This window comes from Mastomys coucha, unplaced genomic scaffold (assembly GCF_008632895.1).
Source record: "Mastomys coucha isolate ucsf_1 unplaced genomic scaffold, UCSF_Mcou_1 pScaffold5, whole genome shotgun sequence".
In the NCBI taxonomy this organism is placed as follows: domain Eukaryota; kingdom Metazoa; phylum Chordata; class Mammalia; order Rodentia; family Muridae; genus Mastomys; species Mastomys coucha.
Genome location: NW_022196911.1, coordinates 65,023,843 through 65,040,269, shown reverse-complemented (window position 1 = coordinate 65,040,269; position 16,427 = coordinate 65,023,843). Strand labels below are relative to the sequence as shown.

At 50.9% G+C, this 16,427-nt stretch overlaps 1 protein-coding gene across 3 annotated transcripts in view; it reads right to left on the bottom strand.

Annotated features, from left to right (window-relative positions):
• Positions 1–670: 670 nt before the first annotated feature.
• Zbtb4 (zinc finger and BTB domain containing 4) overlaps positions 671–16,427 on the bottom strand; it is a 22,592-nt gene continuing 6,835 nt past the window's right edge. Inside the window, exons 1-4 of one of the 3 annotated variants that reach the window (XM_031354477.1) lie at positions 16,284–16,421; positions 7,225–7,291; positions 5,780–6,807; positions 671–5,182 (exon numbers count right to left, since the gene is read on the bottom strand). In XM_031354477.1, coding sequence (XP_031210337.1) covers positions 3,247–5,182; positions 5,780–6,798 — 2,955 coding nt within the window. In that variant the 5' untranslated portion in view covers positions 6,799–6,807; positions 7,225–7,291; positions 16,284–16,421 and the 3' untranslated portion in view covers positions 671–3,246. Of the gene's footprint in view, positions 5,183–5,779; positions 6,808–7,224; positions 7,292–15,738; positions 16,262–16,283; positions 16,422–16,427 lie in introns of those variants that run through there. The other 2 variants (XM_031354478.1, XM_031354479.1) reach the window with 2 other exon arrangements.

Here is a 16,427-nt window from a genome sequence, read left to right as displayed (position 1 = left end):
GACATGAGACCAGATGCTGCTGTTGACAGTAACTTGCCAGGATTTATCAGTGGCTACCCACTCTGGTCAGGATACTCAAACCAGACAAGCTCTCATCTGTCTAGCCTTACTCCTGCTTCCAGCTATTCCTCCATAAGGATACCCAGCAGGCAAGATGAAGCCAAGGAGACAGGGGTGGAGAAAGGAGCTCTTACCTTGACGGATACAGTCTCTGCACCTGGCTTAAGGCAAAGGTTATTCTGGGACATAGAAATCTTGAACCTAGCACATTAAGGATGTGTCTAAAAGGGAAGTGGGGGGGGGGGACACTGCATTTTAAGAAGGAGCCTTGTGAGAAAAGGGCTAGCCTGGAACTCTGTGTAGCTGAAGATGGCCCTGAACTCCTGCTCCTCTTGCCTTCACCTCTCAAGCCCTTGTTTTAGAGGTGTGTGCCTTCATGTTGAGCTGAGAAATACACCTGCATTCTACTCAAGTCCTCTACCGCGACTGAGCTACACCCCAGCTCCAGTTAGCATCTCTATGTAGAGCGATCAGATAGAAGTGAGCTGGAGCCTCGGGGCTAGACAACTACAGTGAAACACCTGTAGTCTCAGGATCCCTGCCGAGCAAAGACAATAAATGCCTACCCCCTGCCCACCCGCCACACAAATAATCGCATCTGGCATCCCGCTGTGAGCATAGTTCATTTGTCTTGTTGATTTATTGGCCTAGAGAATTGGAAACACACACAAATCTGGAGATAAATATTGGTCAGATTCTCTAAATCTGGGTCCTCACTATGTATAGAGCTAGAATCTGTAAAATTCTAAATCTTGCGTGCTGTGGCACAGAACCAGTGGCTTCCCACTTTCTCCCTTCTTCCCAGGTCACATGGGGAAAGAGGGCACAAACTGACAAGACTTGATCACCTTCAAATGACAAAATTGCAAAATCCCAAACTTCCAACACCTGAAACTCTGATATTGAGACCTTCCAGCTCAAATACATATTTTTAAGTTTCTGCTTTGCCACAACTATTTGTTGCTAAATTCTGGAAGCTATTCTCTTTACCCTTATTAAAAACAAAAAATGACAACAACAACAACAACAACAAAAAAAAAACACTTCTAATCTCAATTCTTCCAAAAGGTCAGAATTTTGATCTATTCTGAAATTCAAATTCCCCAGTCCATTTTTTACCCCTTCTCTCTTGACTTCCTCAGAAGAGGGCAGTGAAGGGTAGAGGGGACCCTTCTCTGCCCCCTGCCTTCAGGCCTTCCTCAGTCTCTCTTGTGGTTCCGCTGTATATATAGATATATTTATATATATAATTTGTGTGTAGATATATATATGTATTCTTTATTATGTATTTTTTGCAGTTTTTCTAAAGTGCCAGAAACAAGATTTATGGGAATTTTTAGTGATTTTTTTTCTTTTTCTTTTTTTTTTTTTTCATTTTCCCCTGTTTGAAACTTTTTCCTCCTTAAAAACTGGAACTTGGTACATTCAGTAGGAAATTCTTCACTCAGGTTGTAGCCAAGACCAAGAAAAGTGCAAAGAGACAGAGGAGGGGTGGAGTGACCCCTCCGTGTTTAACATTCAGGAAGCCTGTCAAAAACCTCCCCCTTTCTATATACTTGGAGGCTAGGAGGGGGCAGGAAGCTGCTCCTGACCGTCCCAAACTCACCTCCCTCCAAAAGCCATGATCTTGCCCTCTCCACAGCAGGTCAGAGGGCAGCCATCTTGGCCCCAGAGAACAGTAGCTGAGAGAAAGCCTATCATTTGGTTAAGACAGTCTTTCTCCTTTTGAAGTCATACTCCTCTAACTCCCACATCAAATCTGCTTCCCCAAACTGGCTCTCCCTTTGTGAGCTGGTTCTTTCTTTGTGGGGGAGGGGAGGTGGGTATACTGGAAATATCCATCTAATCACACACATCAGGGAGGCCCCATTTTCAAAGGGAATTAGGAACAAACATTTCTCTATAGTTCCTACTGGAAGGAAACATAGGACCCCTGACCAGGGTTAACTAGTGCAAATTAGAGATTAGGGACTATTTAAAATCCCTGCACCCCATTCCTAGGCTGGGATCTTTGGGTGTGGGGGACTGAGTCAAAGATGGGGTATAAGGTGCTATCTTGGAGGCAAAGTTGGTGGGGATGCCCCAGAGCCCACCAGAAGAGGCAGATGGTCCCCTCAAAACCATCGGGGGTGATTGGTGAGGACAGTGACATCAGAGGGGAAAGGATAAAGAGGTAAGGGTGGAGGTTAGGTTCAAATCCTGGGCTTACCCACACATCAAACCCCATCGATTTTTCTGGCTATTTGGTCTAATCTAGGAGAAACCATAGTGAGGGGTTGGCAGGGAGAAAGTAGATTCTCTTCTCCATTCTGTATAGAGTGCTTCATACCTGGTGCTCAAATTTGGGTTAGCCCCAAAGAAGTCACATATAAAGGCCAGAAGAGTTATGATCTATTCACCTCTTTTGTCTTGGGAGAATCTGGGGTCACTGGACTTGGACTTAAAGGAAAGGCCCAAGATTTCCCTGCCCTGTATTGAAAAAGTGTTCAGCCATGGGACACCTCCCACCTCCTTTTGACCTGGCATGGGTTAGGCCATCTCCAAAGTCTAGGAGCATAGGAAGGAATGTGGAAGATCCAAAGGCATGGAAGCCAAGGAAGGCATGGCGTCTTAATATGAAAGAGACAAGGACAGAGAAACCCACCCTTGGGAAGAACGGAATCCAAAGCCATGCTTCCAGGCTGGTGGGTCAGATATCACAATGGTCTGGTCCAGGCCCTGGGCCACAAAGAATGGAATGTGCTAGGAAGCATCTGGGGCAAGGGCTTAGAGACAGCGTCAGAATGAGCAGGCATCATTAGGTGAGAGAGATGGTTTCCCCCTAGGCTTACAAATCAGGGGAGCAGGTTAGACATTCAGAGCTGGTGGGGGCTGTAAGTAGAGACTCAGATAAGTATATTGCTCAATTGCCCCAAGGGCTGGAGAAGGGGTGGGAGCTGGCTCTTCCCCTCACAGGGGCCATTCCCTGGAGAAGACTGAGAGAGGAACCACCAAAACTCCCTTCTCAGGGGATGGGGAAACTACAATCACACAAAGCAGCCTGACTCCTGAGCTCCAGGGGCCCCCAAATCCCTGCACAAGAGTGTGATGGGGCTCCCAAAGGGCAGGGAGGCCAGGGAGCTGAGAGTGAGGGGAGGGAATTCAGGGAGGGTGGCATCTGGTGAGAGGGAGATCTGGCCTTGGTGCTCACCCCACATCCCCCTTCTGGGTTCTCTCTACCCCTGTCATTTCCCCTATTCCCTTAGGGGGAACTGGCAGAGGAAGAGGGGGAAGTGGGGTTGGTGGAGTAGGTGGCGCTGCTTGAGGATTCACTGCGTAGCCAAAGACCCCTGGTAGGAAGGGAAGGGCCCCACCACCCTTTTCGTCAGGTAGGACCATGTTGAGAGCAACCGGGAGAGCAGCCAAGTTGCTGAAGTTGTAAGGGTAGGCAGCAAGGAGCTGGGGGCCATAGACAAGTGGGTAGGGCTCAGGGTAGAAGGTGACTTTGGCAGTCCCCATCCCCTCCATCCGGTCTCCCTCAGAAGCTCCCATTGACCCCTCATTCCCAGGCTTTCCTTTGCTGGCACCAGGCTCCCGGCTGCCTCCTATCAGGGCCAGGGGAAATTCCTGTACAGGTGGGTATACATAGCTGCCCCCACCTGCTACTGGGGGCTCCTCACCCCCAGAGATGACCGGGTCCTGGAGTGAGGCAGACTCAGCAGCTTCGGCAGCAGCAGCACTACCACCACCTGCCTCCCCACTGGACGAGGACACTTGCATCTCTTGGGGGGCCTCCTCTTTGACCTCAGTGGGCATGGTGCCAATGCTGCCTTTGGAATAGGCGATGACAGGTGTGGGAGTGCCCCCAGGCCGTTCCACAGCATGCCTCTGCCCATGTCGGTTCAGGGCAGCTGCCGTCTTACACACCTTGGCACAGTGAGGACAGGTGAAGCGGGTGGAAGACCTCCTCCCAGTCCTGGAAGTGTGGGAGCCCCCACTATGGGCTTCCTGGTGCTTTCTCAGCTTCCTCACAGTGGCAAAGACCTGAGCACAGTCCCCACAACGGTGCCTACGCTCACCACGTCCTCGTCCTCCTGGGCCCTCCACTGATGGGGTTTCCTCCCAGCCCCTTCGTTCCAGCTTTTGCCTCCAGCGTGGTGGTCTTCGTCCTCGGGGCAGTCCGCTGACCCCACTGGCAGAAGCTCCAGCCTTCCGCTTAGGCTTGTATGAATAGTAGGGTCTCCAAAGCTGATCTTCCCCTCCAGCCTTCGATTCCTCTTGGTCCTCCTGGTCCTCCTCCTCTTCTTCCTCCTCCTCCTCCTCTCCCTCGCTCTCCTCTACTTCCTCTCCACTCAGCTCTCCAGGACGCAGGTCAGTTTCTGAGATGCGGCGCTTGACAATGGCCTCTTCCCCAATTCTCACAGTGATCTGACACAGTGGAGGTGGAGCCTGAAGCTGAGAAGAGCCTCGGCCTGTCCCTGTCGGGGAGCCCCCACTCCCACTCATCCCACCCACGGGTTTGGCTGTGTAAGTCAGAGTCCTCCCAGCCCGCAGATTCCGGCCCTTGGCCTCCTCTGTGGCTGTGGCTGGCCCTGCAGCTGTGGCTGGGCTGACGGCGGTGGAGGCTGGGCTGGTGGGTGTTGCTGCAGGCTCAGGGGGAGGAGGTGGGTACTCTCGTTTCTTGGGGGGTCTTGGGGGAGTCGTATAAGTGATGACTGAGGCAGCTTGGGACCCTCCTGTGCCGGCTGGTCCGCCCCCAGCTGCACCACTACCACTGCTCCCATGGACAATGACAGAGGGAGCCGGATGAGCAAAGGTGATGACAGAGGGGGGAGGACCAGGTTCTGGGGCAGGTGGGGGTAGGGCTTGGGGGCTGACTGGCATTGCTGCGGGAGCCGGTGTGTGGAGGCTTGGAGAAAGAGGGGCCTCGGGGCCTCCCTGACTGTAGGTCTTGTAGGGCCGCTTGGCTGCCCGCATAGGGAGCAGGCGGTACAGCTTGAGGGTATTAAGCTTGGGCTTGTAGCCTCCATTGGGTGTCTTCTCACTGGCTAGGAGGCCAGGGCTAATGCCATGGAAGGCTCGCTGGTGGGTCTTCAGGTTATAATAGGTGACAAAGGTTTCCCAGCAGAAGATGCACTGGTACCTGGGCCAGGACGGCAGGGAATAGGGCAGGAACAGAGCCACTTGAGTTAAAGGCCCTGAAAGCAGGGCCTCATCTTGCCATCTGCAGCCCTCAAACCTGTAACTCCCCAGCAACTTGTTCATCCTCCCTTCCCGCTGCTTGCTGCACCCTGCCAGCCTCTGGAGCTGGACTAAGCACAGCACCCTGACTCCTGCCAGCTTCCACTCTCAGCCTTGGCTGTTCTGTCATGAAATGGGAATAGTCACATAGTTTAGCCCCCGAAATGCCTTCTGTGGTACAAATGACAGAATGGACATGCTAAGAAAACACCAGGTGTTGTTCTGTGTGCTCTAAGCCCCAGTGGGCTGGCCTGTACTCCCACAGTCCTCTCCTGTGAGGGCAAATTTCTCTTGCCTTCCTAGCTTTCCCCACAGCACCAAGCCTGGATAGGCAGGCAAGATGCTGGCATCCAGGAACTGGGACTGAAAGGAGGCACATGCAGTCCTGGAGGCGGTAAGAAGGGAAGGGACAGGACAAGAGCAGATCCTGGTGTGGACAGCTCAGCCAGCTTTCTAGCTCCCTCTGCCCATCCCTCCCTTGTCCCCTCAGGTCACTCACCTGCGCTCCCCAGTGTGCCACACCTCGTGCTTGGTGCGGTACTCAGCCAGGGCAAACACCTTCTCACAGTAGCGGCAGGGGTACTTCCTCCGCCATGAGTGTACATTGCTGTGCCGCTTCAGGCTGGACAGGGTCACGTAGGAACGCTCACAGGCCGCACACACATAGAGCACATGGCCGCCCACAACCTTCACCACATGCTCAGGACCATCTCTGAAGCCCACTGGTTGTGGCAATGCTGAGGCGTCCACTCCTGCAGGACCCCCAGGGCCAGAGCCCCCAGGTCCCAGCCCTGCAGACCCCCGAGTGTTGGACCCTCGTCGACACTGAGCCTCGTGGGTCTGCAGTCGCTTGGGATGGATGAAGCTTTTTCCACATCGAGGGCAAGGAAAGGACCGCCGGGGCTGGGAGTCAGGAGCCAGGGCCTCAGCTTTGTCACCCACCCACTCTCCATCTGCTCTAGGCCCTGGTCCCAAACCATCCTCAATAGGATCTGAGGTGACCATGGAAGTTGGGGCAGGGGGTACCCAAGCATCACCTCCTTCCCCCAGGCCCTGTAGACGAGAGATACCCAGCCTCCGGCCCAAAGCGCCAATCTCTGCCACAGCTGCTCCATCCCCGCCACCACCAGGGAGTGCAAGCCGGGCACTATAGATGAAGTTGAGGACATCAGAGAAGGCAGCTGCTGGGACCCCGGGCAGCTCTAGCACCCGGGGAGGAGATGAAGAGTGAGGAGAGGCAGGAGGGGGAGAGGAGGATGAAGAGGAGGCAGCTGTGGTGGTTGCAGGGCTGGGGGCTGAGCCACCAGTAACTGGTGGGAGGGGCAGTGGGGCTGAAGCTAGTAGAGCTTCTCTGAAGAAGGGACTAGAGGCGGCCAGGACACTGCGGTGAGCGGGGAACTTGGTGTCTCCAGCTATGAGGGTGACGTCACAGAAGAGGCCACGGAGCCGCTGCTCATTGAGCTGACGCAGGACAGCTGGGGCATGGGATGGGTCCGTCACCTCTGCAGGGGGTGGCATGATGCCAGCCTAGACATAGGGAAAAGAGGCCAGGGAGAGTCTCAGAGGCTGGGCCAGGGTCAGAAGCCTCTAAGAGCAGGAAGATAAATGGAATGATGGCAGTTAGAGGCTGCTGGTCAGAATATGGTGGAAAGATGAACAATTCGGGTCACAGAAGTCATGGGTTAACACTAGGCCACTCGGAATCGAACCAATGTCCAAGACCAGTATGTCTAACATCTGGGTCAGCAGAGGCCAGGGATACCTCAGGCCACAGTGAAGGGCAAGCGGTCATGACCTCCAGATTCACAGTCAGCAGTAGAAGGGGGACGCTCTCCACACCCAACCATTGAGGGGGAAAGGAGGGACTGAACAAAATGGCTGCCTTTGCTGTCTTCCCTCCTGGGGTCTACTTTCTCCCTGGCTGTAGTCTTCTCTCTCTCTCACCTGAGAGCATAGCCAACATGGAGCAGCGTCGTGGCTCAGCAAGTCCCTCCAGCCTGGCCTTTTCTTTCTGCAGAGAAACAGAAGCTGTGTCAGAAATCAAGAGGAGAAAGGAGAGGGTCCACACAAGGAAAGGGTTCAGGGTGTGGGCATCAGTCCTACAGTCAAAGACACCTTGGCTGCTCTGCAAACCCTGATCCCTAACCAGGGCCTGTCAGGCTATTTGGCCAAATCCAATCAGAGCAGGGAGGCCACAAGATTATCGCTGAGCTCGCTCTGCCAGCCACAGGAAGTACGGCAAGATGATTTGCATAGCCCCATTCACCTCTGAATCGCACATTTCAATCCCACAGGTTCAGGAGAGCCACAGCCTCCACGTCCACTCTCTAATCCCTTTGGCCCAGTCTTGGGACTCAAAGAAATCAAAGATTTGCATTTTTTGTTGTTTTAAATCTCAGTGGGCTTATTTACATATCAAAATAGAGCTTCCCCCCCCCCATTGGACTAACCTGATTAAATTTTTGCATTAGGAGAGGAGTGCTTCCTCATATACACCACAAACAACAGCTTGGGATGTGTGTTGGGGGGGGGGAAGTTAGGGGGTGTCTAAGTACCAGTTGACTAGTGACATACATCTATGCCTCCTTGCTCTAGTCTCTTGAGGACCCTGGGAAGGTAACTAGACCTAGAGCAAGGGGCTTTGGGTCCCACTCTTTGTTCTGAGAACTGTTTGTTTGTTTCAAGACAGGGTTTCTCTGTGTAGCCCTGGCTGTCCTGGAACTCACTCTGTAGACCAGGCTGGCCTCAAACTCAGAAATCCGCCTGCCTCTACCTCCCAAGTGCTGGGATTAAAGGTGTGCTCCACCACCACCCGGCTGTTCTGAGAACTTTGGCTTCTGAATTTTGTCTTTAAAGCCAGGACAGGGGACACATGTAAGCCACATCACCTCTTGCTGAGAAGTTCATCCAAGCGGAACAGTAGGCAACCAAAAAGTAAACTATGACAGTCACAAGTGAGCAATTCACAGCTGTGCCAGCCAGTCACTGCATTCTCAGGTTCCCTTTTTGGTTAGAGGATCTGAGTTCCAGAGCCATTCGGGTCCCTTATCCAAAGTCTGGCAGCAATCTGCAGAGACTGCATGGGTCCTTCTCATCTACCAAGGAAGCTCTGGCCCTTCCTCATGCTGCGCACCAGTAGGCCACATCCAAAGCTTCTCATCTAATCTCAGCACCCCAAACGCTCCTTCCCCGGTGATCACCCATATCATCTAAAGACTATATACCTCACCTCGAGAAGCCCCAAGACATGGCTCTGATACCTCTTCTGGGCAGGAGGAAAAAACGGTGGTAAACAGGGAAATAGTTGTAACCAAAGTTGTGACCACCATGCCAGGCAAAGGGCAAGAGGCCAAGGGTTGCCCCTTTTGTTGCTGCATTGTGGTATGGCAAAAGTTCTGGGACAGAGTTCCCCCTCATCTGTTGTCTGGAGTCATTGTCTCTTCCTCCTATCTATCTATCTATCTATCTATCTATCTATCTATCTATCATCTATCTATCTATCTATCTATCTATCTATCTATCTATATCTATCATCTATCTATCTATATCTATCATCTATCTATATCTATCATCTATCTATTTTAATGTACATTGGTGTTCTACCTGCATGTATATCTGGGTAATGGTGTCAGATCCCCTGGAAGTGGAATTACAGGCAGTTGTAAGCTGGGAACTGAAGCCAGGTCCTCTGGAAAAGCAGCCAGTGTTCTTAACAGCGGAGCCATCTCTCCAGCCCCTCTTACTCCCTTCTATGATGGCCTGACCACTGCATTTGCATCATTTCTTTTCCCTCACCACTTATCGTGGTTCTTTTCTTTAAGATGATAGAAACTCAGGCATGCTAGGTAGCTAGCTCAAGGTTATAAAGCCAGTTACCCTACAAAGTTTGGGTTCAAAGTCTCCAGTGACTTCAGTACACCATGACAGAGGATGTTAACAGCCCCCACTATTAGCCTATCTAGAACTTTGTAAAATTAGGGGGCTCCTTCGTCTAGGAAGCTATGTGAAGATAAGTAAAGTCAGTTTGATTCCAGTCCCTATTCATCCCTGTAACCAGGACTGCCCACCTTGCACCACATGTTACAAGCCGGTGCCTACAGATACACACCTGTGTGTGGACTGCCGTGGTATGGGGCAGGGCCTATTGGTGCTTTTTAGAACTGCAGATACCCAAAGCTGGCCTGGCTCTTAGCAATCATCACCCAGAATCATTATCACTACAATCGTTGGAGCTGCCATTTATTTATTGGCAAAGCATAGCAAAATATGTTATGCACACGATATCCTTTTAACACTCAGAATGATTATCGTGAAGGAATTAAACACTGTACGCTCATCTTCAAGTCAAGGGAATGTACTGCTACAGCGACCTGACCCTGGCATTGCTGCTAATTCCCCTGGAGTTTAGACCAGTTCAACTGCCCCCATGACAGGCCAGTGCCCTAAAAATGAGTTATGGGTGATGAAGACACCAGCTATGTGAACCTAGAAAAGTTACTTAACCTTTATCTTAGTTTTCTTGTCTGTATGGTGACAGTGAGAAGCAGTTCCCACTGGGCAGGGTGGTTGTAAAGATAAAGTGAGCTAATAAGCCAACCAACTAAGGATCAACAATATTCCAAAACACTGGTCCTGCACTGAACACACACAGACTCTATACTCTGGGCATTGTTCTCTACACAACACAAGAGAAGAACTATTTGAACAGGTGTGGTGGGACATGCATGCCATCCCAGCACTGAGGAGAGGGTCACTGACATTCAATGCTACCTTATCTACATACCAAGGATCAGGCCAGCAGAGCCAAATGGGAGAACCCTGAATCGAAGCAAACAAATAAAATAAAAAATTCCAAAAGCAATTTATATGGAATTTATAGGGTATTAAACATTTTAAGTAGAGACGATAAGATAGACAGCAGGATGTGTATAATTTAGATCCAGACACTTTGAACTATTGTTTACTTATTTTGAGACAGGGTTTCTCATAACCCAGACCTGAACTGATCAAGAGTGGTCTTGAACTCCTTCCTGATCCTATCAGCTCCACCTCCTCAGTGTGGGGAGTATAGAAACACATTACCAGATATGACTTACTAGTATAACTAGTATATTTATACCAGTATAAAACTTTATGATTTATATATACCCATGGGGCATTCTGGAACCAACTTCTCACAAACAAACATTTGAAAGGATGAGTTTGGTGGTTCTGTGAATTTTAAAGTTCTTTGTTTGTTCTTGCTGTTTCTCTTGTAAAGGGTCTTAGCTACTTTGTGAGTTCTTCTTTTTTTCTATCCTTTATCCCTCCCCTACCCCAGCTCCCTTCTCACCCACTATCACTAGATAGGAGAGAAAGAAGACAGAGAAAAGAGAAGGATAAATATCTCTGAATCCAATTTCTTCCTTCTTGTTTCTTCTTTGAGCACAACTACTAACAAACCGTACCCCACCCCCAGAATGACCAACAACCACCACCCCACCTATCAGAGCCATAGCATTTATATACCCTCTGAAAGGTTCCCAGAATTCCAAACATCACACAACTGCAGAAACTATCTGCAGCTGGCAAACCGACACCTCTGTTAGAACACGAGGCGTATCATAGTCAGCCGCTGCAAAGCACCCCATAGCTCCACACCTGGGATTAAAACCAAAACATATTCTTATAATATTTCTGTGGGGTTTTTGTTTGTTTGTTTTTTTAAATGTTTAGATTTTTACTTACATTGGTGTTCTGCCTCCATGTATATCTGTGCCAGGGTACAGACTGGAATTACAGACAGTTATGAGTTGCCATGTGGGTGCTGGGATTTGAACCCCAGGTCCATTTGGAAGAGAAAGGAGTGCTCTTAATTCCTGAGCCATCCCTCCAGCCTTACTTCTATGTTTTTAACCAAAATTCCAGAATTCTCACTACATTCTCTGCACCCGGGTGTATATGTGTGTACGTGTGTGTACATGTGTGTGTGTGTGTGTGTGTGTGTGTGTGTGTGTGTGAGAGAGAGAGAGAGAGAGAGAGAGAGATGAAGGATTGAACCCAGGGCCTTAGACATGCTTAGGAAGCTGTACCCCTGACTTACATTTGCAGCCCTAGTCTGCCTGAATGACCTCAGAGGTACCACAGAGCTGAGGCTCTGTGCACATATTCCAGAACGCTTCATCTCTTGCTGTTCTCTGCATCTGGAATGTTCTTTCCTCTGGATCACTTCATGCCCCATAGTTCTACCTTCTGTATGCTCTGATTTGTCACATGGCTTAGGGCTCTTCCCTGGCCCTTCCCACTTTTGGAAACTTCATAGCTCTCCCTGTTTCTTTATTTCCCTTCGTGTCACTTAGTAAACACACTGCTCATTTATCTCTAAAGCATGGGCTTCAAGGAGGGACAGGGTAGGATGGGTGTGTTGTTTGCACAAGTATCTTGGGTAGTGCATAATGAGAGGTTAAAAAATTTAGAGGCTGGGAGTCCAGGACAGAGGCAGGACTCTTGCCTAGCATGGCCTTGGGTCCTAGCCCAGAATGAAGGAAGATGGGATAAGCACAGGATTTCAGTAAATGAAAGAATCTGTGTTGGTATCGCAGGCCTTTAATCCCAGCAGTCTGGAGGGTGGGTGCAGAAGATCATGAATTTGAAGTTAGTTTGGGCAATATGAGACTTTTCTAGAACAAACAGCCAAAACTATTCTTCCTGGAGCCTCTGCTCTAAAGAAAGAGGCCACCTTCAGAGCTAAGGATGACGGCCGTACCTCGACTTTTGGGACACTTGGTCTACCTGGTACAGATCTAGAGGCTTGATAAACATTGTCTCATTAACTATACCCTCAAAGCTGCACACAATAAGCAACAGTAGCTTTTTATATTCTCGCAATTTTACAGAAAAAGAATAAACCTTATTGTAAGTAAGAGAGATTGTAAGTAATGGCCAAAAATTTAATCCAGGCTCCGATGACCGCAGATGCTGAGTCCTTCCCTCTGCCACACTGCTGGATCCTGCCCCGAGGAGCCTATAGCAGGCCAGCTGGTTACGTAAATCACCACACAAACTCTCACGTGCTAAGTGTTAACTGTGTCACATCTGACTCCACCCTTTCCCCTGTTCCTAAATCCAGCAGTCACCTAGTCTGGCTAAAGCTGCATGGAAGTGGCCTGCCAGCCTCCTCAAGCCCCTCTGTGCTGCCAAACTAGTTCAAGCCCTCGTTAACACTCACATGGATCATGTGAGTTGGCGTTGGACATGCTAGCTCCTGGCCTGTAGGTTTATCTCTTCCTACCTGCATTCTTCCACCGCGTCCTCAGCACTAACTGCAGTGTAATGTGACTCTTGGGTTGAAAACGGTCTTTGGAAGCTGGGTCTGGTAGCTCATGCCTGTAATCCCAGCACTCAGAAGGCTGGAGCAGGAGGAATGCAGAGAGTTCAAGGCCACTCTAGGCTACATATTGAGACTCTGTCTTAAAAACACAAAAGCTAGGGGGTAATAACTCAAAGGGTAAAGGCATTTGCCATACAAGCCTGGAAACCTGAATCCCCAAGATCCACATAGTGGAAAGGGAGAACCAACTGTTGCAGGCTCTCCTCTGAACTCCGCATGTACACGCTGGTGTGTGCTCACACACAAATACATGTAGTTCAAAAAAGCCGGGGCTGCGGAGACAGCTCTGAGTAACAGCACCCACATATAAAGCTGGAACATGGGTCTGAACTTGTAACCCCAGGATTGGAGGGCAAAGACAGGTTGAGGGCTCACTGGCTGGTCATCCTAGTCAAAATGGCAAGTTCTAGGTTAATGTCAGACCCTATCCCAAGCCAATGAAGCCAAAGGCAATAAAAGATGTCTTGCTCTGGCCTCCACATGTGCAGTAGACACTTGTAGGATCCCCGTATTCAAGTGCACCACACAAAACACCCCCCCACACACACATTTAAAGACCTTTCCCGAATCTCTACAAACTGTTAAGACTGAACTTAAATGCGTCTCTTCCTTTGCCTTCTATCACCCATGGGGATAACAACAATCTCCCCTTCTGGTTATTCAGTGTCCCAAAGCCAGCACCCACAGACAAAGCCACAGATGCTCAGGTTCTCACACCCTGGGCTGGGACTCTTGAGAGCACTGCCTATGAGTGCTGGTCCTCAGAGAACGGATGGATGAAGGACAGGAAGACAGCCCAGCAGGTAAGGGCACTTGTTCCTCAGAAGACCCAGGGTCAGTTCCCAGCTCAAAGCCACCCATAACTCCAGCTGCAGAGGATCTCATAACATCTTCTGACCTCCTCAGGCACATGTGGTGCACAGACATACACATGGGCAAAATATTTATATACATGATTAAATCTTAAAAAATAAAAATTAAAAAATGTCCTGCTGAGTCAGGCATGATAGGTTAAGTCTGTAATTCCAGCATTCAGGAAGTGGAAGCAAGTAAATTGGGAAAAACTAGAGGCTAGTTTTGGCTACAGAGTGTGACCCTGTCTCAAAAAAAAAAAAAAAAAAAAAAAGTGATGTTCTAAAAACAAAAAATGGTTGCATGTGTTGTCGTGTGCATGCTGAATGCTCCAGAAAAGCAGCACAGCACAGAACTCGAGAGCACAGAACCTGGAGCCTGAGCACCTATCAGAACCCAGTGACTTGCAGCAAAAAAGATTTAACGTCTCTGGGTTTCAGCTGCTTTGCCTGAAAGAGTGAGGTAGTCAGAGGCCAGAGGGAGGACAGCTGAGTGGCGGCACATAGCAGCCTGGGAGCAGAGGCTGCAAATCAACTGTTTATGACTACTGATACCAGTGAAACTGGGAGCTGGGGAGTCTCTGTAGCAGGGCCGACAGGGGCTGGTACAGCATAGTCTCTAATCTGTTGCTCTATATCAGGTCTATGTTCCATATGCCGTTGTAAATTCGGTAGGCAGGTTGTTAGCTCCATCTCACAGATGTGGACTAGGACACTAAGAGAATGTTCCAGTGAGGAAGTTGCGGAGGCACCAGAACACTTCAGTTCCAGCGTGTAAATCTTGCTTGCACCTGTCCTCCAGGCCTTATAGGCAGGCAGCCTTCCTCACCTATTCTAGAGGATATAGCCATAAAGCCTTCCGGCTCCTATATGTGTACACACAGGCTAGATGGCACGCACCACGGAGTGAGTATACATGTGTATCTCCCACATGCACTGAAGGGCCCAGGCCCCAAAGGTGAGGGAAACCTGTTCCAAAGAATCTGCTTAGTGAGCAAATTCTATCCAAAGCCCTTCCACTGTCCCAGGAGTAGGGCTTCATGTGCGTCAGAGATACCGGGGGTGGGGGCAGAGAAAGGGAGGGGGCAAAGCAGGAGGAGACTGAAAACTGTGATCCCTTTTTCCATTTTAGTGACAAAAGTCACACCCGGCCTTTACATAAACATGACCAAGGAGCCGCTCTGTCTAAGCTCACTTCCCTTGTGGGCGCCAGGACTTTTCCTCCCTAAGGCCCTCATGTGCTGGGGTGAGGAGCAAACACAGAGACCCTGCAAAAGGAGAGCGGTGCCACCCAACAGCACCCATGCCTGCCCCTCTGCCCTGACTAATATTTCTCTCCCAATTTTCCCATACCATCTCCTGGGCAGCCCTACACCCCCGTCACTTAAGCACATAGAAGATAGGCACGCACGAGAGTTTTTCCACTGGTCTCCCGGGTCTGAGGCCCACACTGCCCTTGTCACGCCACCTCCTCCAAAGTGCTTTCTGACCAGCTTGCCTCCCAGCCTAACAGCCCAGACAGGCTCCCACAAACAACGTCACAAAAGAATCCCGTGGAGAATGTTGCAAACACGCAACCTTTCCCGTGCTTGGCTGCCCATGATCCCATAAACACATCTTGCATGTCTCACCCAGAACCCCTCACCTCACACCAGCGACAGCTGACCCACAGGCTTCAGTCTCTCATGTTCCTGAGGATTATTAGGTCTGAGTTCCAGACATGCAGCCCCCATGAAACTCGCTCATCACAGACACACAAATCCATCCGCCTTTCTGTCCTCTACACAACTGGACCACACCTCATCAGGACTACAGAAATGGAACTCAGGCATTGATAGCTTCTGATTCGAATGTCCACAACTAACTGCACTCTTCAAATGGGTACGTACACCCCGCATTCTGGTGCCTGACATAACACACACACACACATACACACACACACACACACACACACACACACACACACACACTATGCCAGCTATGCAGAAAACATTTATAAACATTCATATGTGCAACCCAAGACATACTTGAAGGAAAACACATGCTGACAAAAACTATATACACAACCTCAGACACCACACTTAAGGTATCTGTCACCTAAAGCCACAGAGCCATATCTTGTAATTCTGTACCAGTAAGTACCCCTCCTGGCTTTCTATCTCTATGTATCAGGGATGGCACTAGCAGACCCCTTCGTGCCAGACTGGCAAACGGTGTTGCCCAGGAGGAGCAGTTTACCTTGCCCCACAGCACGGCAGGAGGCACAATCTCCAGGACTCACAGCAACAACCCTGCCCCGACGGCGCGGCGGTTCCGGGCCCCTGCTCGCACTGCGCACCCTGCACACCCCAACTCTGGAGCGCTCAGAGGGCCACCCCTCCCCCTCTCTGCCTGGCTCCTACGCCATCGCCCTCCCAGCCGCTTGCAGCGCTTGCCCGGGATCACACCCGCCCCACCCCACCCCCAACCTGCCCCACAGAGGGAGGGGGCATTGGGCTGCAGAATTTAACCCTTCATAGGTGAAGTGATTGCGACCCTCTTCATGGCCCCAGGAGACCGAGTCCCCCAGTCGCGGCTCGCTGGACGCCATACCAGGGCGCCCTTAAGTTGCTCCCCAGCGCCGTGCACGTCCGGGGGCGGGGCTTATTACAGCCCCCGACCCCTGCGCCCCTAGATCAACCTGGAAGGGGAGCGGTCGCAGGGCGCGGCTCCGGCCCCTGCGGCGCCGGGCAGCGGAGAGGGGGCATCCTCCCTAGCCCTGCCCGGTTCGCCCCGGGGCCCACCTGACTGCGATGGCGCCGCGTCCGCCAGGCCCGGCTCATCACCGTGGCCACCCCCGGCCGCTTGGGTTTCGCCCTACTCCAGCTCCGGCTCCGGCTCCGGCCCCGGCCCCCCCCAGCGCCCGGCCCCGGCCCAGCCCCACCGCC